This window comes from Lissotriton helveticus, chromosome 5_1 (genome assembly GCF_964261635.1).
Source record: "Lissotriton helveticus chromosome 5_1, aLisHel1.1, whole genome shotgun sequence".
Lineage (NCBI taxonomy): Eukaryota > Metazoa > Chordata > Amphibia > Caudata > Salamandridae > Lissotriton > Lissotriton helveticus.
This window is the reverse complement of record NC_136065.1, coordinates 82,003,567-82,029,651: the sequence shown is the minus strand read 5'-3', so window position 1 is coordinate 82,029,651 and position 26,085 is coordinate 82,003,567. Positions and strand designations below refer to the sequence as shown.

At 46.9% G+C, this 26,085-nt stretch overlaps 1 protein-coding gene across 1 annotated transcript in view; it reads left to right on the top strand.

The window, feature by feature from the left end:
* LOC144752974 (E3 ubiquitin-protein ligase TRIM39-like) overlaps positions 1 to 26,085 on the top strand; it is a 411,520-nt gene that overhangs the window by 231,093 nt on the left and 154,342 nt on the right. The window contains exon 5 of the mRNA XM_078640783.1: positions 24,742 to 24,794. Within this exon, the coding sequence (XP_078496909.1) occupies positions 24,742 to 24,794 (53 nt within the window). The remainder of the gene's footprint in view (positions 1 to 24,741; positions 24,795 to 26,085) is intronic.

Below are 26,085 nucleotides of genomic sequence, written 5' to 3'. Positions count from 1 at the left end.
TCTGCTGAGCGTTCTGCTGCCACACTATCACTGTGTACCTGCCCTACCTCGATACATCACCACGAACATTTCTTCCTCTGCTGTGATATCCAACCGGGCGGCATATACTCCTTCCTATTGCAGAGGACCTGTCTGTCTTTTGTAACAAGACACAATGGGGAAGCCTGACGGTCGCCAACCACGTCTAACATTCTACACACAGAAAAAGTCGGTGATAAGATCAAATTCAGCTGACCCTGCATCTACCAACATGGAACAAACGCAATAAATGCTGCAAGCCACTGGAGACGACGTTAAGTCTATACTTCTTGCAGTACAGCACAGCTTATTGGACTTATCAGGATAAATGGACACTATGAATAATCGCTTGGATTTTCTCGTGCAAAAAGTTGATAAGCATGACGGACAGTTAAAGGAGGCAGAAAGCCGCATTTCCGAGAACGAGGACATTACCACCAAAATGCAAACACAGGTGGCGCAGATGGACAGGTTGATGAAAGTGATCGCGGCCAAGAATGAGGACATCGAAGCCAGGAGCCGCCGCAACAATGTCCGCATTTTAGGTATACCAGAGAGCACAAACACCAGACTGAGGGAGGACTGTGTCGAACGCCTCCTAAAAAGCTCCTTTGGCACGTACCCGTTCTCACCGCAGTTGGTCGTGGAGCGCGCGCATCGCTCCCTGGGCCAGCGGCCACCCCCTGGAGAGACCCCTCGACCCTTCATTGCGCGCCTTCTTAATTACCGTGATCGCGACGTTGCACTCCAGAAAGCCTGTGAGCTGAAGACCCTACAATTCAAGGGGAACGCCTTCACAATCTACCCTGACTTTACGCTTGCGGTCCAGGAGGCACGCCAGAAATTCCTCACAGTAAAGCAGAAACTCCGCAAAGCCCAACTGGAGTATGCCCTCCTATACCCTGCGAAGCACCGCATCACGCGCAATGGCAAGCACGTATTCTGCACTAACCCACAACAAGTAGAGGACTTCCTGAAAACCATTGCAAGACGCTCACCTTGTTCCGACCACGACACCATCCCGTTCTTCTCAGCCAACGACTAGTCCAGTCTGCAATGGAGCCACATGCTATTCACTAATCAAGAATGGCTACTTTCGAGACTTACGACCACGCAGGCTGCAAAGCGACACCCTCTACTGCCTCACATCCGCTGCGGAACAATTGATATTTTTAGCTTGCAGCCTCGACCGCGTCATCACGTCTGGATCAAACTCAGAGACAGATAAGTGCCAGATAGGCTACGCTCCTTATATCCTGTCATGTTTTCTTTTTTCATTTGTACTTGCCTGTTTCTGGCATATGTTGTTTCCTAAGGAGTAGAACCTTGAAACTGTGCCAAGAACCCTTCCCCCTTAGGCTGCTTCTTCCCCTACGTGGGTTGTAACCTGAGGACTTCATCGCAGATGTTTGGAAGCTAGCCGCGGGAAGGGATGACTGCCATCTGGTTCCCTCACATGGGAAATCCCCCATTGCAGATTCTCCCTGTTATACTGTATTGGCTTAAATATTCCTTGCTACCGAAGCCTAGTCCTGTTAGAATGGACTGACCTGCTCTTCTAGTTGGGAAATTGGGTGGGAAGAAGTATCCCGGCACGATTGGGGTGCCGATGGGAGGGGGGGGGGAGGTTAGGGACTGTTAATTCCTACTCGAGACAATGCACCTATGTTATTTTTATTCGCATGGTCCAACTGGGACAGATACTGGCTACACCACTCTCATATGCACTGGAGTCACACTACTCATCATCAACGCTATTACACGTTGGGGTCTTCTGCTGTATCGTATCAGCAATATTATTGTAAAACATCACCTTCCCTGCACCTACAACACAGATAGACCCCCTGCATTAATTTACTCATGTGGAACGTTATGAGGTACTGGGTTTTTCGGAACCGGTACTGATCAGGTAACCCAGCGGTGCCAGGGGCAGCACCCAAAGACCAAGTTCTTTCCTGATTCAGACCACAGAAACTCAGTCTTCTAGGTGAAGTCAAAGATCGAATTTATTGGCTGCAACCAAGTAACAAGCGTCCTAGAAGTACAACAACACGGGATGTAGGTTCTCAGGAGACTGCTCAAATTCACGAAGTCAGGCTTCTCGTTATATACAAAATATTAAGCTCCAGGCAAACATTCCTAGATACTATTCACATTTTCCTAGTACAAAGAAGGAGCAGAGTTATGATGACAAGCTTACATTTCGGTTGTCCAGCCCAAAACAAATTACCCGGCAAGGTCCGGCATTTCCATCAGATACTGGTGTACCCCCAATAAAACGAGCACCTCCCCATCATAAAATAAGTAAGAGAGAAAAGAGCAGAGCCAGGTGTGGGCATGATTCGGCAGGGTGTGTGTGCGATGAAAAGGGTTTGGACCTGTTATGCCTTGATGCTATCTCATTCGGCCACTGGGCGAGGAACTGACCAAACGGGTTCGGCCTGGGGCAATGGTTCCAACTTGCCTAGTTGTTGTGGGGCCAGTGGACCACTGGTCCCATCCGTATGTGCACACTAGTATTCCTCCCAACAAAATAGAGGATTCACACAGTTTTTGAATGTTCAAGATATTTCGTGATGTTTTATTCACATACGATATTTTGTAGAAGTTACAACATCCAATGTTTGTAGCTTGATTTTTTTAAACCTTTTTTCATAATATCAACATATCACAGTCCTTTAAGCAAGTCCAATGCATTTCGGGCCCAGGTTTTGGCCCTTCATCAGGGAAAGGACGCTACAAATGCAAAACATAAACAAGACAGCCTGTCACTAAATGTATATACAAGTCTGTATATAGGGGGTTTGTGTGTATGATAATGGGGGGGTGGTGGTCTGGTGTGTGGGAAATTAGGTTTTCACCTTAACAAATCTTCATGCCCGTGTGCATACTAAAAATAATGGTGATAATGAAGATAATAACGTTTTTCTTACGTGACTCGTGATCCAGGGCTGGACGTAGTGTAACTCTGTGATTAAAAAAGTGAAAAGCATAATGTACTAAAGGCGCGTGATGGACGATGCTCAAAAAATATATGCTAACCGGTACCTGGGACTAACCTGAAAGTTCTGATGAAGTTGAATTCTATAGTCTTCTATTCGAGTACGCCGTCAACACGGAAGTGCCGGTGACCGCGTTTAGTTCCTGTAATAGGTTCCGATCACGTGATAGATCGAAAGTGAAGATAGACTGTGTCTGGCAGATAGACCACTGTGAACGCGGTTGTATAAGTGTGGATAATGTAGATGACAATGTGAATGAAAATAAAAATAAAAATGACAGCAATATGGGTTAGAAAATGTAAAAGACGGAAAAAATCATCATGATGTGCATGGCTGATGATTCTAAAATGTATCAGACTGGGTAAGGTTCGAACCCGTGGAGTAGAAAAGGTTGAGACGTAGGCTCAGCATGGTGTGCTATAGAGTCACGGTTGAAAGTGCTGTGTGTAAAATGGGTATAAGAAAACAGGATTCTGAAAACATACACAAGTTAAATACACTAATCCTGGTTGTTAATCATGCATCGTAGTGAAATTACACAGGAAATACAGTATCGGTGTTAGAGCAGTGTTACAGATAACAAGAGAGTTCAATTCTGTCGTTTAAGCCCGATGGCTTCTGGGTTGACAATTTGTGTATCCAGGTATTCTCTCTTTGGAGCAGAAATTTCGTGTTGTCTCTCCCTTCAATTTTAGGGATAGTTTCCAATATGATGAACTTCATTTGAGAAATGTTATGTTTTAGTTCAACAAAATGGGTTGCCACTGATGACTTCATGTTTCTGAGACGAATATTAGATTTATGTTCCGTCAGTCTAGTTTTGATTTTGCGTTCTGTTTTGCCCACATATAGTTTGCCACATGGGCATTTTAAGGCATAAATCACATTACTTGAGTCACAGGTGGCATTGACCTTAAGCTTAACTTCGTGTCCTTTCATGGGGTGGTTGATTTTGTTTCCCTTAATGATGTTATTACAGTTTCCGCAGTTGAGACAAGGTTTGGTGCCTGTGTATTTGATGGTTTTGACTGGTCTATGTTGTACCAGTTCTCCTAGATTGGGTGCTCTAGTAAATGCAAACAGCGGTGGTTCCAAAAAAATGTGTTTGAAATCAGGTTCCAAGTTCAGCAATGCCCAGTGTTGGTAAATGATCCTTTTGAATTTGGTACTGGAAGTGTAATATTTTGAGACTACCACTGTGCGGGTCTGTTGTTTTTTTGGGCTGGACTTGGAACCTGATTTCAAACAAATTTTTTTGGAACCACCGCTGTTTGCATTTACTAGAGCACCCAATCTAGGAGAACTGGTACAACATAGACCAGTCAAAACCATCAAATACACAGGCACCAAACTTGTCTCAACTGCGGAAACTGTAATAACATCATTAAGGGAAACAAAATCAACCACCCCATGAAAGGACACGAAGTTAAGCTTAAGGTCAATGCCACCTGTGACTCAAGTAATGTGATTTATGCCTTAAAATGCCCATGTGGCAAACTATATGTGGGCAAAACAGAACGCAAAATCAAAACTAGACTGACGGAACATAAATCTAATATTCGTCTCAGAAACATGAAGTCATCAGTGGCAACCCATTTTGTTGAACTAAAACATAACATTTCTCAAATGAAGTTCATCATATTGGAAACTATCCCTAAAATTGAAGGGAGAGACAACACGAAATTTCTGCTCCAAAGAGAGAATACCTGGATACACAAATTGTCAACCCAGAAGCCATCGGGCTTAAACGACAGAATTGAACTCTCTTGTTATCTGTAACACTGCTCTAACACCGATACTGTATTTCCTGTGTAATTTCACTACGATGCATGATTAACAACCAGGATTAGTGTATTTAACTTGTGTATGTTTTCAGAATCCTGTTTTCTTATACCCATTTTACACACAGCACTTTCAACCGTGACTCTATAGCACACCATGCTGAGCCTACGTCTCAACGTTTTCTACTCCACGGGTTCGAACCTTCCCCAGTCTGATACATTTTAGAATCATCAGCCATGCACATCATGATGATTTTTTCCGTCTTTTACATTTTCTAACCCATATTGCTGTCATATTTATTTTTATTTTCATTCACATTGTCATCTACATTATCCACACTTATACAACCGCGTTCACAGTGGTCTATCTGCCAGACACAGTCTATCTTCACTTTCGATCTATCACGTGATCGGAACCTATTACAGGCACTAAACGCGGTCACCGGCACTTCCGTGTTGACCGGCGTACTCGAATAGAAGACTATAGAATTCAACTTCATCAGAACTTTCAGGTTAGTCCCAGGTACCGGTTAGCATATATTTTTTGAGCATCGTCCATCACGCGCCTTTAGTACATTATGCTTTTCACTTTTTTAATCACAGAGTTACACTACGTCCAGCCCTGGATCACGAGTCACGTAAGAAAAACGTTATTATCTTCATTATCACCATTATTTTTAGTATGCACACGGGCATGAAGATTTGTTAAGGTGAAAACCTAATTTCCCACACACCAGACCACCACCCCCCCATTATCATACACACAAACCCCCTATATACAGACTTGTATATACATTTAGTGACAGGCTGTCTTGTTTATGTTTTGCATTTGTAGCGTCCTTTCCCTGAGGAAGGGCCAAAACCTGGGCCCGAAATGCATTGGACTTGCTTAAAGGACTGTGATATGTTGATATTATGAAAAAAGGTTTAAAAAAATCAAGCTACAAACATTGGATGTTGTAACTTCTACAAAATATCGTACGTGAATAAAACATCACGAAATATCTTGAACATTCAAAAACTGTGTGAATCCTCTATTTTGTTGGGAGGAATACTAGTGTGCACATAAGGATGGGACCAGTGGTCCACTGGCCCCACAACAACTACATTTCATGAATGACGTCGTGGGACGCTTGACGCCACTTATGGAGCACCTAAAAAATTGAGAATAATTTGAGTTTAAACTGTAAAACTGCTGTGCATCAGCCCTACCATTATTTCCAACTTGCCTAGGTCACAGAAGAGTCAATTTAAGGAGTACGTGTCCTTTTGATATCGAATTAAGCCTATGTGAAGGGCAACACACCAAATGGCTGCCGCATACAAAATGGAAGCCAAGGGTTCAGGACGCTAATGACGATTTCGAGGTGAAATCGTCACTTAAATGCGATGGAAATACTTGTACATAATGTACTCGTCATTCTCGGTCTTTTGATACCAACTTCGTCATGTTACGACGAAGTTTTTATTCTCGAGTCCAGAATAGTTACACGAGTCCAGGATTTTCAGTACTACAGTTAGGGGCCTTCGATATCCTCGTAAACGCCAGCAGATACTGTCATATTTAGACAGACACCACATACAAATCGCTATGCTCCAGGAGACACACCTTGACCTTTACGCGACCTTCATGTTTTGGCTCCCGTTGGTCCTCTGTGCGAGCTTTTTCTTCCTACTCCTCATATTCACGAAGCACGCTTATTTTAATAAAGAAAAACTTACCATTCAGACTGGGAGGTATGCACGTTGACTCCTCTGGCCGCATCTGTCTCATCTGGGGTACCGCAGCTACACAATCTGTCACTCTTGTCTGTAGTTACGGCGCTAATACAGATGACCCGGACTATTTTACGACACTCTGGGGACAAGTGCTTAAGATAGGCTCCACACATGTTATATGGGGCCGAGATCTCAACACAGTCCTCTGTCCTTCTACGGACCGTTCTAACCCTCTTCCACATCACTACACAAGAACACATGAAGTCCTCTCAGGGTTACTCACGGTACACGGTCTCGTCGATGCTTGGCGACATGTGCACCCCACCACCAAAGATGGTACTTTTTATACGGCTGGGCATGCTGCCTGGTCAAGTTTAGATTATTGATTATGTTCCCGGGGTGTCGTCCCATGGATCAAAATGGCCACTCACATGGCACGTACATACTCAGACCACGCTCCAGTTCGCCCTGAACTAATACCTCCTGATTCTGTGGTTGTTCCCCGCTGCTGACGGCTTGTCCCGGAGCCTCTTCCGGATACTCTGTTCCAAACTGAATTAAAGGAAGGGATAGAAGACTTCTTTCTCAGGAACAAAGGCTCTGTTGACAATGTTGGCTTGCTCTGGGAAGCCTTTAAAGTTACAATTAGAGGTGTCTGTATGTCCAAGAGTTTTGGGGTGCTCCGCGACTTTAGGAGAGATTTGAAACTAAACGGCTTGAGGTCGACATCTGGGCGACCAGCTCTGGAGATTAGCGTGCAGCCCCCTGCGAGCTGTTAACGGAGTACACCGACACTGCGACTCGCGAGGTGAAATTCAGAGGTAAATAATATACGGCCCGCCGCTACGGCGAAGGTGAGAGACCTGGTCGGGCACTTGCGAGCACTATTAAAACGCCCCGCTTCTCAAACCACATATTGGACGTGGTGGATGATAGTGGCATGCGTTATAGAGACAGCTTAGACATCCTCAATATATTTGCTACATACTACACGGAACTTTATAGCTCGCACCGTACGACCCCCCTGACTTCTCTCCTTATTTTTGTGACATAACTCTTGGGTGGCTGGGAGATTCCCAATGCGAATTCCTGCGATACAAAAGGGGATGATGGACGGAGCGTTTGAGCAAATCAAACACTCACCCCCAGTCAACTGATCTGGGTTTAATCCATCACCATTCTTTAGCCCACTCAGCCACCCCATTTCAAACATGGCTATATGCAAATCAGTATGACCCTGTGCCTCATGGGAACAGTACAGCCCGAACTGCCAAGCCATGTCTTCCATGGACCGGAAACAAGCATCCTGGGACTGGTTTCGGATTCATAATCCTCTTCAGCCAGGCTATCTCGAATCCAGTGGCCAAGTGAGCAAGGGACTCACGTCTGAGCATTCCCTGCCACACTTAGGGTGAACAAAGCGATACAAAAGGGGATGATGGACGGAGCGTTTGAGCAAATCAAACACTCACCCCCAGTCAACTGATCTGGGTTTAATCCATCACCATTCTTTAGCCCACTCAGCCACCCCATTTCAAACATGGCTATATACAAATCAGTCTGACCCTGTTCCTCATGGGAACAGTACAGCACCGCTTTTGGCCGCCATAAGTGTGGCAGGGTATGCTCAGACGTGAGTCCCTTGCTCACTTTGCCACTGGATTCAAGCAAGCCAGGCTGAAGACGGCTGGAATGCCAGAAACCGGTCCTCGGAAGCTTGTTTCCGGTCCAGGGAACACATGGCTTGGCAGTTCGGGCTGGACGGTTCCCATGAGGCACAGGGTCAGACTGATTTGCATATAGCCATGTCTGAACTGGGGTGGCAGAGTGGGCTAAAGAACGGTGATGGATTAAACCCAGATCTGTTGACTGGGTGTGAGTGTTTGATTGGTTCAGATGCTCCGTCCATCACCACCCCTTTTTGTACCGCTTTTGGCCGCCATAAGTGTGGCAGGGTATGCTCAGACGTGAGTCCCTTGCTCATTTTGCCACTGGATTCAAGCAAGCCAGGCTGAAGACAGCTGGAATGCCAGAAACCGGTTCTCAGAAGCTTGTTTCCGGTCCAGGGAACACATGGCTTGGCAGTTCGGGCTGGACGGTTCCCATGAGGCACAGGGTCAGACTGATTTGCATATAGCCATGTCTGAACTGGGGTGGCAGAGTGGGCTAAAGAACGGTGATGGATTGAACCCAGATCTGTTGACCGGGTGTGAGTGTTTGATTGGTTCAGATGCTCCGTCCATCACCACCCCTTTTTGCAACGCGAATTCCTGGCGCCCCCGTTTGAGGACGATGAGTATCGGGAAGCCATAATGCAAATAACATCGGGGAAGGCGCCCGGCTCGGATGGGCTACCTATTGACTTTTACAAAATGTACATGGATCAGTTGATCCCAGTGCTTAAGGAGGTATTCCTCGAAGCCCATGAGACACTAACCCTACCTGGCACCATGAGAGAGGCACTCATCACGTCATTATTAAAACCTGGTAAACCTGCAGATCGCTGCGAGTCCTATAGGCCTCTCTCACTAATCAACACTGATGCAAAAATTCGGGCTAAATTATTGGCTAACCGGCTCAGTCTACTTATGGAAAAGTTAGTTCTCCCCGACCAGGCCGGGTTTATACCGGGGAGAGCCAAATTATTAGCTAACCGGCTCAGTCTACTTATGGAAAAGTTAGTTCTCCCCGACCAGGCCAGGTTTATACCAGGGAGAGCCACGTCCCACAGCCTCAGGATCCTGTTCTCCATTTTGCAAACCGTCGACCCAAAACTACAATTGATAGCTGTGTTCCTCGATGCCTCAAAGGCTTTCGATTCAGTGGAATGGACTACCTATTCACTGTTTTACAGTGCATGGGCCTTCCCATTGGCTTCCTCACATGGATTAGGCTTTTGTATACCTCTCCCACTGCAAGGGTTTTGATTAATGGACACACCTCACCCTCCATCCCCCTCTCCCGCGGCACGCGGCAGTGGTGTCCACTCTCCCCCCTTTTGTTCGCCTTGATTATGGAGCCCCTTGCAGCGAGAGTCAAGCAACATCACAATCACATGGGCCTGCGCTGCCTTCTTCGCCCGATACTCGTCTCCTTGTATTCGGACGATGTGACCCTCTATATAAAAGATCCCCAACATAATCTCAATACACTGCTGCGAGAGTTTGTCAGATTCGGAGGCCTATCCGGGATACACATAAACTGGTCCAAATCGCAAATATTCCCTTTGACCAGCTCAGTTATTCCCTTTACAACTGATTACCCGCTCGTGTGGTGTGCGGATGATGCTAAATATCTAGGGATTCGGGTGACCTCAGACAGGGACGAATTGATGCACATCAATTATGGATGTGCAATGGAACACGTCACAAACTGTATCACCCGGTGGATTGCTCTTCCCCTGACCATGGCTGGTCGCATCTCCCTTATAAAGATGGTGATCCTCCCAACATTTTTGTACCTTTTTCTAAACATTCCATACGACCCTGGTCGACATTTCTTTGCCACGCTCCAATCTGAATTGATTCGCCTTGTATGGGGTGGAAAGCAACCGCGTATGAAGTGGAATGTGATGAGACCGTACTCTCTCGGGGGGTTTGACATTCCAAACTTCAAGCTTTATTACCTTTGTGCACAAGCTCACTATGCCCACTTCTGGTTTCACCCACCCCGATACACAGCTCATGTTGCCACGGAACATTGGCTTGCAGACCCCCATCCCTCTAGATGAATTCATTTTAGCCCCCACAACATCGCGTGGCAGCAACCAATCCTCTGTGGACTGCACAATCTCGGCCTGGTCCCGCATATTGAAACACATGCATGCCCCTAGTTTATATTCCCCTCTTCTTCCGCTTACATACCACCCTGAACTAATGCTACTACAGGAGGGGCTCTTGGAAAAACACTGCGTGTAAATGAAACCTCCCTTGTTGGGGAGACCTCTATAGTAACAGCAAATTGTGTTCTCTCCAACAATTGTGTCCTGACCCCCCGCCATCCACTATGGGAACGTTTCTATATGCTCGCCTCCGCCACGGTATACAGGCTAGCCTCGACACATACCCATCCGAGCCCACTACATTTGCCCCGCTGCATAATGTCCTGCGCGCCCCCACCGCTTCTCATCTGGTATCCACACTCTGCCATGGCCTTTATAGTGACATTGAATATCCCACATGCTCTGCGAGCGCCAAGTGGCCAGCGGAATTGTGCCAGGATATCACGGACGCACAATGGCTGTACTGCTGTGGACAGACTGAGCAGATATCAGCCAATAGCAGACTTCGCATCATACACTATAGGTTCATACACCGTAGCTATTACACCCCAGTTACACTTCACGTTCGAGGCATGTGGGCTGCTGAGTTCATATCTGTGCATAGATCGCTACCTAGTGTTGGGTCCGGATGATTGCACATTGTTGTCCTGGAAGAGTCTTCGAAGTATCACGAGATAGGGGGCTCCTCCCCTGGACTACAGTGCGCATGGGCATCGATTCCATTCCCAGATTGTTTTTTTCCGCCATTGGGTTCGGATGCATATTTGTTCCCTCAAGTTCGGAATCTATAAAAAAACTTTCTTTTTGGCCAAAAGGCTTTTAGTATATCGTCGGTATTGTCTTGCGATCGGTTCCCAGTTCTGTTCCAGCTCAGTTCCCGAGTCTGACATCCAGAGGAGTCGCGTGACTTCTCGGCACTGAAGGCCCGGTCGACGCCAGAGGCCTTATCGACAACCCATCATGCAACGGAGCCCGTTCAAGAGGTGCCCCGTATGCAATTCGAAATATCCTCACATCGACGTCCACCCGGTGTGCAACAAGTGCCTGTCGCCGGATCACGATGAAGCCAGCTGTATGGCTTGTTCTCGTTTCCGCTCCAAGATGATTCGACTTCGGTGCGCAGCGCGCCCGGAGGCCCAGCAGACGGCACCTGACCCGGTGAACATTTTCGATACCGAGGATGATGAGGGAGTCGAGCATGAAGTTCAAGAGATCCCGTCGGATCCCGCATCGGAGGTCGACTCCAGCTACGACGCTGATATTGATATGGTCGATACTTAAGACATCGTCGTCGACGAGGTAGGAGACGACGATGGGGCCTTTGGGGCCGTGGAAGATAGCTCAGGCGAGGAGCTATGCCCAAACGTCGATACGGGGGCAAAAACACTTCATAAGGCTCAGGTCGAGGAATCGCCACATGGCCTTACCCAAGATCTTACAATGGGTTCTACAGCCTCGCCTCAAGGCCCGGCTTCGGACACTTCTAAGGAGCCACGAGTTTTGAAATCGAAACCGAAAGAGAAAGCATCGGTGTCTACGCAACCGAAAGCACTGGAGGCGACATCGAAACCGAAAGTGCGTATTGAGTTGGTCGGCTCGAAGTCCTATGAACTATCGGCGCCAACAAAGCTTAAAGGTGTCATCGACCCGGTAAGGTCGCTAAAGGGTGTCGAGCCGAAGACTGTGTCACTGAAAAAACAGGTCAAGGACGTCGACCCGAAAAAATCGGCGCCGAAGACCATCGACACAGAAAAAAGACTTGGACCGCAGAAGGTTCTCGATCCTACACGTCGGCCAGACAAGGCCAAAAGCGCTACGACCCTCGAGTCCACGCCTGGCGGTGGCTTGAAGGAACCTGTCGAGTCGACTCAGCCGTCCGCCTCCTTCTCGAAGGAGGTGTCTGAGTCGTTGAAGCAAATTAAGGAGAAGGCTTCCACTGTCGGTCCGAAGGATACTTCGCCACCGCAGCCTGCCACTAAACCTCAAAAGTCGCCGGCGCCCATCCAGTTCACGCTGCCGCCGAAAGTGGTACCTAAGGCCTTCGCCCCTAAGACGGCCGTCGAAGCATCCAAGCAGGTGTCCGCGGGACCGAAGACCAAGCCTGCGGTGGTGGTCGCAAAGCATCGACAACCCCCACTTGAAGAGCAGTCGGAACAGTTCATTGACGCCGACACGGGTAGACTTTCGATTTACAAACGAAAGATCACCCCGAACAGCCTATGGAGTCCTATAGAATCCCATTAAAAAAGAAGAAGGATTTCACGACTTCACCCGTGCTTGTCGAACCGATATCTCCACGTGGCCAAGACACTGCTCCTATCTCGCCCACTTACTCGGATGTGGAGACAGGGGAAGGTGACAATGAGGAGTACAACTACCCTATAGACACTGATCCTGAAGATCATAATGCACCCTGGGCCGACGCTGCTGATCCACGTGATCCACAAACTGCCCCGGACACTCATGTGTATGCTGTAAAAACCTCGCCTACTGAAGACTCGGCGGCGTTTAATGCACTTATTGAACAGGCAGCCAAAAATCATGATGTCCAGCTCCATGCTGACCCGATTGAAGTGGATTTTTTGTTTGACACCTTTTCCACCTCTGAGAGGACTGTCAACTCTTCCAATGCTAAAGGGTGTCTTAAAACATGCTGGTGACATCTTCAAGGAGGCCACAAGGGCCAGGGTGATAATCCCAAGAATTGAGAAGAAGTACAAAGCCGCGCCTGGGGACCCTACATACATCAAGGGCCAGTTGCTGTCGGACTCTCTGGTTGTTTCCAATGCCCGGAAGAGGGCAAACTCACAAACGACGGGTCATGCTCCTCCCCCTGACAAAGAATCTAAAGTGCTAGAAGCATCAGGGAAAAGGGTGGCAGCTCAAGGGGCCAATATCTGGCGCATTTCAAACACTCAGGCACTCTTAGCCAGATATGACAGGGCCCATTACGACACACTTGAGACCCTGTTACAACACTTGCCAGATGAATATAAGGAGGCAGCTGAGATGCTCATACAGGAAGGGAAGCTCATTTCAAATGCTTCTATCAAGTGTGCACTGAACGCAGCGGACACCGCTGCCAGAGCCATTAATACAAGTGTGAGGTTACGGCGACATGCCTGGCTAAGAATCTCCGGGTTCAAGCCAGAGATACAAACAACAATACTGAATCAGCCTGTAAACCCTGATCACTTATTTGGACCTGAGGTAGACACCACCTTAGAAAAAATCAAAAAGGACACTGAAACTGCGAAATCTATGGGAGCTCTCCAGTCGCAGCACTTCAGGGGTGGTTCTTTTCGTCGCTCCAACAATAGAGGAGTTTCCAGAGGCCAGCTGTCCCAGCAAACACAGTACAATAAAGGTGGCGCGCAAACCACATACACCAAACAAGGTAGAGGTGGATATCGTGGGAACAGCGTCAAGGGCAGAGGTCGTGGAAACAACCGCTCCCGATCCTCCGCCGCTAACAAACAGTGACGCCTTGTCACTGCCCCCCGACCATACAACACCGGTCGGGGGGAGACTCCAACAGTTCCTGCCAGTCTGGAAGTCCATCACCACAGACAGGTGGGTCACAATGCTTATCCAATACGGTTATTGTCTGGAGTTAATATCCACTCCACCCAACATACCCCCAAGACACCGTCCTATGTCCACCGAGCATTTGCACTTATTGCAGCAGGAGGTACTCGTCATGCTGCAAAAAGGGGCAATCAAGCTCGTGCCTGTGGAAGAAAGAGGCACATGAGTGTACTCACTGTACTTCTTGATCCTAAAAAAGGACGGATCCCTCAGACCCATACTGGACCTAAGACCCCTAAACCAGTACATTCTATCAGAACACTTAAACATGCTAACATTGCAGTAGGTTCTACCGTTGCTCAGTCAGGGAGATTTCCTCGCAACATTAGATCTGAAGGATGCATACTTTCATATTCCGTCACACAGAAAATACCTCAGGTTCACCATTCAGGATCAACATTACCAATTCAAGGTCCTCCTTTCGGAGTGACAACGGCACCCAGGGTGTTTACAAAGTGCCTGGCGACGGTGGCTGCACACCTACGGAGACAGAACATTCACGTCTACCCTTATCTGGACGACTGGCTTATCCAAGCAAAGTCAGTCCAGCAGTGTGCCGCCCACATGTCCCATACCATTCACCTTCTTCACGATCTGGGCTTCTCACTGAATTACCCGAAGTCCCACCTTCAACCCGCACACGTACGGCAGTATCTGGACGCGACAATAGACTCTCTGGAAGCCAAAGCACAGCCAAATTCGGTGAGGATCAACAGCATTCAATTGCTGAAACAGAAATTCAGACCGCAACACTCGCTTCCGGCAAGAGTGTTCATGCAGTTGATAGGCATGATGGCCTCCTGCATCTTCATAGTCCCGCACGCGAGACTACATATGCGTCCGCTTCAGGAGTGCTTAGCACGTCAGTGGAATCAGGCTCACGGACAGTTGAAAGACCTAGTGTTGGTAACCGGTCGTGCATACAACTCTCTGCATTGGTGGAATCCACAAAACCTTTGCAAGGGACGACCGTTCCAGGAGCCTCTGCCGCAGATCATTCTGACGACGGACGCATCTCTCCAGGGTTGGGGAGCTCATGTACTCCACTACACAGTGCAGGGACTATGGACAACGCAGCAACAGAAGATGCACATCAACCTTCTAGAGCTGATGGCTATCTTCATGGCCATGAAAGCATTCAAGGTACATCTGTGCAACAAGGTCGTGTTGATCCGGACGGACAACATGACGGCTATGTACTACATTCAGAAACAGGGAGGAACACACTCTCCACAGTTGTCTCATCTGGCTCAGAGCGTGTGGAAGTGGGCCATTCAGAGGAACATCTTCCTCATGGCGGAACACCTCCCAGGCAAGGACAATCAGATGGCGGACCTGCTCAGCAGGCACAGCCACCAAATGCATGAGTGGGAGATACATCCATCAGTACTCCACCCGAACTTCCAGCAGTGGGGTCATCCAGAGATAGACCTGTTCGCCACAAAGGAAAACGCCAAATGCCAAAGCTTTGCCGCCAGGTTCCCACACCCACAGTCGCAGGGCAATGCGATATGGATGAACTGGTCAGGCATATTTGCGTACGCTTTTCCCCCAGCACCTCTAATACCGCTGGTGGCATGCAAGCTGAAGCAACACTCGATGACACTCATCCTGGTTGCTCCAACGTGGGCACGCCAACCATGGTACACCACGTTTCAAGAACTATCCGTGGTACCGCATCAAAGGCTCCACCTCACACCCAGGCTTTTGACGCAGAGCCATGGTGACATTCAGCACCCAGATCCGCAACAGCTCAACCTGGCGATCTGGCTCCTGAAATCTTAGAATTTGGCTACCTTAATTTGCCTCCAGACTGTATGGATATCATAAGGGAGGCAAGAAAGCCCACCACCAGAGCATGCTATGCGGCGAAATGGAAGCGGTTTGTCATTTATTGTGCAGACCACAGCATCAACCCGCTAGACGCGTCCACTCACAACATCATTTGTTATCTGTTATATCTATACAAATGCAATCTAGCATATGCTTCCATTCGTATACATTTGTCCGCAATAGCAGCTTATCTACAAAACAGGCAGCATCTCTCACTTTTCAGAGTGCCTGCCATTAAAGCTTTTCTGGAAGGACTCAAACAAGTCATTCATCCCCGGACACCGCCAGCTCCTGAATGGAACCTAAATGTGGTCCTCACCAGACTGATGGGTCCACCTTTTGAGCCTCTGCATTCATGCGAGATTCAGTTCTTGACGTGGAAAGTGGCTTTCCTGATAGCAATTACATCACTGCGACGCATTAGTGAACTCCAGGCACTAACTATCCAAGAGCCATTCATACAAATTCACTCCAACAGGGTGGTGCTTCGCACTAACCCTAAATTTCTTCCTTAGGTAGTTTCACAGTTCCATATCAATCAGACTATAGAACTGCCTGTGTTATTCCAAAATCCTGAGTCAGTGGCGGAGAGGATGCTCCACACACTAGACGTCAAGAGAGCTTTAATGTACTACATTGATAGGACCAAAGATTTTCGGAAAACGAAACAACTGTTTGTTGCTTTTTCACCACAACACAAAGGCAACCCCATTTCCAAAGCAGGTATAGCCAGGTGGATCGTTAAGTGTATTCAAATTTGCTATGAAAAGGCCAAGCGCACTTTAACGGTCCCCCCACGGGCCCACTCCACCCGAAAGTTGGAGGCCTCTATGGCTTTCCTTGGAAATATTGCTTTAGAAGACATATGTAGAGCAGCCACATGGTCTACCACACACACATTTACAAAACAACACTGCGTAGATGTGCACTCCAAACAGCAGGCAGCTGTAGGGCAGGCTGTTCTAAAAACACTTTTTCAAACTGCTGCAGCTGGCACAGGCGGCCGCCGCTAATGGAGGGACTGCTATGTATTCTATGCACAGATATGAATTCAGCAGCCCACATGCCTCTAACCGAATATGCTACTTACCAGTATGCATCTGTTCTTGGCATGTAGGGCTGCTGACATTCATATCGCCCGCCTCCTCCCCGGCGCATGTAGCGGCTGCAGCACTCCTAATTACTCTTAGCATGGTCATCGCCCACAGTGTTACACTCCATCTTTGCCGCAATGGCTAAAAACAATCTGGGGATGGAGTCGATGCCCATGCGCACTGTAGTCCAGGGGAGGAGCCACCTATCTCGTGATACTTCGAAGACTCTTCCAGGACAACAATGTGCAATCATCCGGACCCAACACTAGGCGGCGATCTATGCACAGATATGAATGTCAGCAGCCCTACATGCCAAGAACAGATGCATACTGGTAAGTAGCATATTCGATATTCGGCTTGAGAGACACGCACAGATGCGACAGATGTAATATAGAACACCCCGACTTCCTGCACCTTGCCTGGGATTGCCCCGATGTCCACACTTATTGGGATGGTCTCCTCACAGCCCTTGAATCCATGGCCTCTATACCTCCCCCAAGATCTCCACTGCTAACTCTATTGGGCTATCCTGAGCAACTTCCTGCTAAGCATCAGCGCTTTGTGTCTACCTGGTGCTTGCTAAGCGGTGCATAGCCTGTCGAAGGGGTAGAGGGCGGGCGCCCAAATTTAAGGACTGGCTATCGGATTTGATACTTTGGCAAAATCAACTCAACACGTTTGCTGAACTCCTCCCATGTTCCTCTCACCCTCGAGACTTCTGGGGCCCGCTGCAGACATATTTATTAGAACATCCCCATGTGGACGACGCAGCGCCTTAAAACTTGTCAACGCCTGCTCCCACATATCCACATTATTTATCACTTCAGCTTTCCCTGCCCGTCCGTCATTGCAACCTACTATATTGTCCTAATCCCTTACGTTCTCATCTCAGTGCAAATTGTAACATCAAATGTATAATACCTTGCTTTGCTTTTTGATTGCCCTTACCTCATCAGTGGTGTGTACTGATTCATGATATTTCAATATGTGCGTAACCAACTACTTTTATATGTCCAGATATGTCCGTGACATGTGTTCCGGATTATGTATGCTTTGTCTCTCCTATGGCTATTGCAACTGACCGTCTGTATATTGACTAAAAAATGTCAGTAAACAAAGTTAAAAAAAAAAACGTAACTGGTTTAAAAACTTTGTGTCCCCAGGCTTAAACAAAAAACGTATTCAGGCCTAAATCCTTTAACATAGCTCTATACAATTGACACATGTAAGAATTATCTAGCTCTCCAGCCAAGAGCCGTGAATTCTTGAACTGGAAAGCATAACAGTAAGCTTGAAAATCCGGCAGAGTCAGCCCCCCTCGCTTCAGTCTCATCCAGATCTTGTTTCATGAGATCCCGGCTCCCCTGGATGCCCATATAAAGCTGCTGACACTCTCTTGCAATTTCTGCAGAAGCTTTTGGGGAAAGGAAGTGGTATAGTGTTAAACAAGAAGATTACCTTAGGAAGAACCTGCATCTTAATGATGTTCACCCTCCCACAAATACAGTGGGGCAGATTTTCAACCCATCTTGTAAGGAGAGCATCTATATAAAGGTGTTGCTTGATCATGAAAGATCTTTGAAAAACAAGAGACAAGAGGCATTTGGCAAAACAGGTTCAGTTAGTTTGATTAAACATAGCGGCCGGGAGAACAGTTACAAGCACAGGGTCAAATTGCAATTGATCTGTAGCATTCTTATATACAATTCATTATAGGCAATAAAATGTTTCTGGAGATCCTTGTATCAATTGTATGATTGTAAGTTGCTGCCTCTAGAGTTCAAAAATTATTTTTAATGGATAATCCAGGTGGGCCTTAACCTTGCATGGGCACAATGCGGCAGGGCGGCTGGTGGAATTTTAAACTGGTGAGGCGTAAGCAGAACGAATCAACGTATGCAAGCGCAGCAAGCGATCCCGACGGCAATAAAGTGGGTTCGGGGGGGTTCTCCCCTGTGAAGATTTTTTTTTTTAAACTGGCATCTTTTTGGTGAGATTTTCAGCACTATTTCTGTGATAAATGGAATGAAAATTCAGTTCTTCTAGGCATTCATAGAAGAAAACTCATACATTTTTTCAGAATTGTACAGGATCTATAAACCAATTCAAAGGAGAGCTGACATTAGAAAGTAAAATCTATAAAGAGCTGTATGGAATGTTCAGTTTTCTAACTGCCTACCAAAATACATTTGTGTAAAAATGTTGATGGCTGCCAAAACTTTGGTGACCGAATACCCAGAGTACTGGGTTATGTTTTTTGCTGATGAAGGTACTGAGCATACAGGGCACAGTAAGATGATGGTTGGAAGAACCACGACTGATAAAATACCTGTTTGTACACTGAGCGGTCTTCTATGACAATATAATCTCAATATGTCTAACCAAAAAAAGACATGGCTAAGCACATTTTGCATCCATAACCATCACACTAGGCTCACTCTCCAACTTAATGAGGGTGAAATCACCAGTCTGTAACATAAGCGTCCTATACCACCGATTTCCATCGCTCTTCTAAGCACTAAACAGCAGATATGCAATAATATTCACTCGCTCTGATATCATGTTTCAGCAAAAGCGAGAAGGTGGCATCAGTTTCCAGTGTCTGTTCATTTAGAAAAACTGTAGAAAGTTGAGTATTCATAAATAAGTACATTTGCAGTTACCATTGTTTATGCTTCAAGTGATTGACAAAACATCAAACAATGCCTGCACATGTTTTACTTTCTTTCTGTAAATACATTCTCAAAGCGTGAGACTGAGGAAACTTGACTCCCTTGTACACAAGGTCAAACGCGGAGTTTTTCATTGATGACCTTTATTTCCTTTGAATTCCTGAATTAAACCAGTAATGAGCCTGCTACCACCACCACAACTTTCACTCGTAAGAACATACAGGATTTACATGAATGTAGGAGTTCACCCAAACAATTTAAACAATAGGTAATAACCTCAGATGCTTGATAGCAGATATGTGAGACAGCAGGCCCAAAATGAAGAGCTCCAAAACAGAAATTGTGGTACTACACCTAACACACCTTAAAAATCATTAAAAACCATGTTCCCATCACCTACTTTCTTTGATGAATACCCCCCCTTTAAAAGTACAAAATGTTGGAAGCGGTCCTCAATATGAACTCACGAGAGGGAACAATTGTCAAAACATCAAATCATCAAATCAAAACTACTAAGGATACAGTCTTCCAAGTATTCCCACTCACCACCACCCCATCATAGCAGAGATTCGAACAATGTCAAGACTAGACTACTCTCCAGCCCTACATCGCAGACCACAAGCCAAATCAACCAAAAGGTGCAACATATGTCAGGGAGGAGACTGAGTGACTGTCAAAAGCACAGGCTACATTATATTTTTGTAGGCGGGTAACTTCAGTACTGATTATATACTCTCACTTTTGTTATTTAAACAGCCTACTACAATCACTTCCATTGTATTTGTCAACAGCAAAGATGACTCCATCATTACAATATTCACTGCCAATTAGAAAAGTTCCTTCTCAAGCGCTGCTTCTTAAACTAAAATACACCACTTGAAGTATTGTCGTTCATCCCTTTGGAAAGCCTATTTTTCAATTTTAAAACGTGAGTTCAGATAAATATTTATTGCTGTTTCCCGTTTAATTTTCAGAACGTGAAGAAATATTGTTTGAAAGCAAAGAAGATGTTCTTATAGAGTCCTGGCAAGAGTCCAGCACGGTGGTGTAAAACAAAAGGATGCTCCTCCGATAATGTGACAAAGGCCCCCCAAGTCTCCAATATTCATAGGCCGTGGGCTGAAAGAGGGGCAGACACACCCACTGCAGTCTGTGTCGGATACAGTAATTCTGCCAGCAGCATTCCATGCAAGTTCACGGAATTGTTAGGGAATTACCTGGAATTCTAGGAAACTAAAGGAGGCCAATGACGCATCCGAGCACATAAGTGTGATCTGGTTGAGCATAAACACTTGTAGAAAAGACCAACAGTTTAAATGATTTTGAGTGAGAACCTATTCACATTTTACTGTCCACAGCATTTAACAATAAAAATGTACACAGCTGTTCGTGTTGTGCCCCCCCCTACCTCTAAGAAATCAAGTAAACGAGGCGGTAGAAATATCGTCAGAGGTAAAATACAATTTGAAAACAATCACGTTTGTTTTTTCCAAACGCCATACCTTTCCGAGAACAGGAATGTCGCTGACGTAAAACTGGTCCGTCTGCTACAACTTTACCTTTATCGGCACTACCGTAACAAGAGAGATTTTACACAAAGTCCTGCGTACACACTGCTGCACATGCCCAGGCAGCAAGCAGACCCCACATGAGCCTGCACACAACACAACATACACAGACCTCACATGCTTTGTGTCTTGCGGGCTAGAAAAGAACATTGCACATTTCACCTCAACGTTGCCAACATGTGCTCACTGTTCAATGTGCAGCAAGTTTCTGTCTCAGATGGTCCCTTAGCCTGGTTTAGGAGTGTGGCGCGCACTGGACAGATGCCACAGTACAATACAGAACGGTGCCCTATTTTCACAAATAACACAATGGCAACTGCTTCACAGTGGTAGTGGTACAAAAGGGGGTGGTAATGGACGGAGCATCTGAACCAATCAAACACTCACACCCAGTCAAAAGATCTGGGTTTAATCCATCACTGTTCCCATGAGGCACAGGGTCAGACTGATTTGCATATAGCCATGTCTGAACTGGGGTGGCAGAGTGGGCTAAAGAACGGTGATGGATTAAACCCAGATCTCTTGACTGGGTGTGAGTGTTTGATTGATTCAGATGCTCCGTCCATCACCACCCCCTTTTGTATCACAGTGGTAGTGGCAGCCTTGCTGCAATCTCAGCAGAGAAGGCAAAGATTGAAAGAGTGTGGAGTATGACTCCACCTCAGGGCCGGTTCAGTGGGCGTCGCTGGTGTGGACGAAGTCGGGTTCCAGTGACCAACTTTCAAGGCAAATTTCACACAACTTTCTAACCATGATCCATTTTGCAGCTCACGCTATTTACACAAAAAGCCAACCGGCCTCTTTGTTGTCAGGTGAAAGGATGTGATGCTTAACAGCACCGATATGAGCTCGAGTTCCGAGCCATTGGTACCGTGAGGTTTTACGAAATTGCCCCCTGTGGGGAAACTAACATTCCTCTAAGACCGCAGTACTTAAAATACCTCCGTCACGGTGCACCTTCGAGTAACAACATCTCCAGATATCGCTCACCAGAAGCAGTGCATGAGCAACACTGGATGCCTTAATGAGTCAGAAACAAGCATATCTCTGGGCTAAGTTCAACGCAGAGAGAAAGCCTTGTGTGTCTAGTGCAGGGTGCAGAAATCTGTCAGTCACGTTTCAACCAATAGCGGATTTCATTTCCTTGATAGTAACACCCGTGGTAGTCGCGGCTCGCGGGCGGGGGAGGGCAGGGGGTTGCACGGGGTGGGGGACAGGGGGGGTTAAAATAAAATAATAATCTTACCTGGTCCGCTCCGCCTCGGGTCCGTTGGGGCCTTCAACAGCCGCATTACTTGCAGTGTTGGCAAGTGGCAACCCCCCCCCCCCCCTCAGCCAGTCCTTGACTTAGGGCACAGTTACTCTCTGCCCGCCAGCCCATTAGGAGACCAAGGTTTGAGCCTTTGTTCAACCCTCGCTCTTGTGCTGCTGCCTGTCCCTTACAATGCCATTGCCTGTCAGTCAACATGACGCCAGACCGCCCACGCCACTTCAGACTCTGAAGGGGGTGGGCGGTCCCACATCATGCTGACTGACACGATTATCAGTTCTCCCTCGGTGTCTCCGAACTTAAGTAAACTGAGAGTTTACTTAAGTTCAGAGGCGCCGAGGGAGCTGCGGGCACGGGCGGCTTGTGGGGCAAAGCCCCGGCGCCCTAATGGACGCACCGCCACTGCAATGCAGCCAGTGGTTAACGTGTCCAGTTGTCTGGCATGAGGAGCACGTGATCACTGTGGATGCTGTGTTCTGATTGGCTATATGTTCCTAACTAATGTGGCAACTAACTTTATGGTGTTTTAGGAGCATGCATAACCCCTCCGGCCATCCATGCTTTACTGGGGCCAATCTCCCTTGACCATTGTAGTGTCACTGCGCCTATCTGGGGAATTGATCTACAGTTTCCTGTCCATGCATTTGTCTGCTGGCTATGTGCCACCTTATCTGTGACCTGTCAATCATTAACCTCTGGCATAGGTCTCAGTGCTTGCCTGACTAACTATTTGCGAGTCAGGAGGTTGTGGAGTTCACTACGGGCACATTTGTCAATAAGGACGCAATTTAGTTTGCATATATGAATGTATCGTTTCTCATATCAGCATATATTTTTTCCATATTAACAATGGCATACCTTATTTAGGTTTACAGCTCGTATTTCCTCCAGTTACCATGATCCTTAAATACCTAATCTGGTTTCTGGTTTGAAGCCCTACCTTCTCTGTAGCCCATGTCATAATCTTTGTCTTCCCCTGGTTGATTAGATACCCTGACAGACTTCATGCATCTTAAGCTGTGGAACCGAGACCTCTGGGTTCAATGTATACAGAACTATGTCAGCAGCATACAGTGCTATTTTGGTTGGTAACCCTACAGCTTCAAAGGGAAGATTGGTCTTATCCTGCAGATCATCTGGGAAAAGGGCTCAATATATATAGACCGAAACAGAAGTGGCGACAAAGGACACCCCTCTCTAGTTACCCTGGATATCTGAAAAGAAGCTGTAAATTTGCCATTAATTAAAATCTAGGCTGTCGGCACCTTATATTACAATTGTACGACTCCAGTAACTTTGCTCCTGAAACCATAATTCTGCAATATCTCCCAAAGATAGACCCAATTAACCCTATCAAACGCTTTAGCAGCATCAATTCTTGCGAATGTCAACAGGAGATTAAAGGTCTCCACTATATCATTTGCAGCGATAAGTCATTGGGTTATTTCATACAGCTGTCTGTTGGGCCCAAAACCCTTTTCATGGAAATTGATCTTCTTTTGAAGGACATCTGACAACCTCTTAGCCAAGATTCCTATGGTCGTTTTTTAATCATAGTTCTACAACGATATAGGTGTTTACGAATCTGCTAACCTAGCATCTTTACCCAGCTTAAGGATCATAACCACAGTTGCCTCATACAAGGAGGGTGGAATTTAACAGCCCTCCAGAGAGAGCTCATTAAAATAAGATACCCAGAAAGGGACCAAAGAGTTTAACCATTTTTGATAGTATTCTAATTGAATCCCGTCTGGCTCTGCTGCTTTCCCTTTACTGAGCCTCATAACCTGTTCCCTTATCTCTCCCTCTGTGATCCTTCCCCTAAGACCTTAAATCTGCTGTTCCGTAAGATGTGGGAAATCTTTGTTTTGCAGCCAATCTTTCATTACTAAGGGGTCTGGGTTCAAATCTGCCTTATATATCCCACCAAGGCTACCCAACTTCTTGGTTGTAGAGGATGGTGACAAGGTTTACACTGACAGGGGTTGGGTGTGGCAGTGTTGTGTTGTGGTGCTGGCAGGAATGCACGTGGACCTCAAGTATAAAGTATTTATTAAGTATATACACGAGACTCCACCAGGAGTAACCTGTTAGTCAGCTCCCCGCTCACTGAGCTAACCGCCGCTCTTAGAAGACCCACAACGAGGCACTCCATAGCATCACATGAAGTACACTGGTCTCACTGAGCTATATGTCTTAGAATACCCACATCCTGCCGTAAGATATTAAAGTCACTTTTGGATTTCGTTAGAGCTTTGTCTGTTGTGTATGAACAGTAACTCACACTGAGCTCTAGTCCGCAGGCGCTGCTCTTAATACTAATTCTTACTTCAAATACAGCTCTTATGTGATGTTCATCCTTTGTTCCTGTAGCCGTCATTGCCCTTTAATAAAAAGATGTGTGTGTTGTTTCAGGTGTGAAAATGTGAAGATTCAGAGCCCAGAGATGGTGGTGAAGAGTTATAAAGGTAAATATCATTTTGATAATTAGCTCTGTATGTTACTGTTCATGAAAAGCGTGTGGTATGGAATGGTATGGTTTTGTGTGGTATGGTATGGTATGGAATGTTATGTTCGTATGGTATGGGATAGTGTGTATGGTATGGTATTGTATGGTTTGGAGCGTTATGATTGGATGGGAGGGTGTGGTGTGCTATGGGTTGGGATCATGGTATAATATGGTATGATGGGATGGTGTGGTGTGGTGTGGAATGGGATGGTATTAAATGGTAATTTGCATTCAATGGGATGGCCTGGCATGGAATGGTGTGATGTGCTATGGAATGGTATGGCATGGAATGTTTAGGTGGTATGGTATGGGGTAGGAAGGGATTAGATGCGATTGGATGGTGTGGTATTGAATTTTATGGAATGGTATGTTATGGAGGTATGGTTTGGAACGTTCTGTTGGGATGGGGTGGTGTGATGTAATATGGGGCGGCATCATAGTATAATATGGGATGGCATGGAATTGCACCTCAGAATTTGGAATTTACTGCATAACACATTCTGTGTTCCATAGGTCTATGTCCAACAGTGACCTAACATATGCTTCTACACTAACCCAGCACATGCACCTTGAGGTCACCTGGTGCATGCACCTACACTGAGCTAGGGCATGCACCTACACTGACCTGGCGCATGCACCTACAGTGACCCAGCGCATGTACCTACACTGGCTTAGCACATGCACCTACACTGACCCAGTACATGTGTTAGACGGAGACCCGGAGGGTCGGCCGAGTACTGGGGGAGAGGCCTCCGACTAGGGCCGTCTCCGTCAATCGTACAGATAGGTCACTTCCCTCCCCACAGACAGACACCACACAAGGATGAGATCAACTCTCTTTATATAGGGTTCTTGCGGCAAGGTTATCAGCGATACAGGGGATACGGGACTCGAGGGTCCTCTCAATTCTAGTCTCTGTAGGGAAAGGGGGTAGCGGGACAGTCTTGGTACCGGATCGGTACAGAGGTGGCAGGAGGGCAGCTCACAATCCTCGAGCTTAGGAGTCCACAAGGTCGGGCCGTGGCAGCGCCAGCAGGCCAAGGCGATGGTTCACGTTGCAGAGGGCCGCGGCAGCGCCAGCAGGCCAAGGCGATGGTTCACGTTGCAGAGGGCCGCGGCAGCGCCAGCAGGCCAAGGCGATGGTTCACGTTGCAGAAGGCCGCGGCAGCGCCAGCAGGCCAAGACGAAGGGTTTACGTTGCAGAGGGCCGCGGCAGCGCCAGCAGGCCAAGACGAAGAGTTCACAGGGCA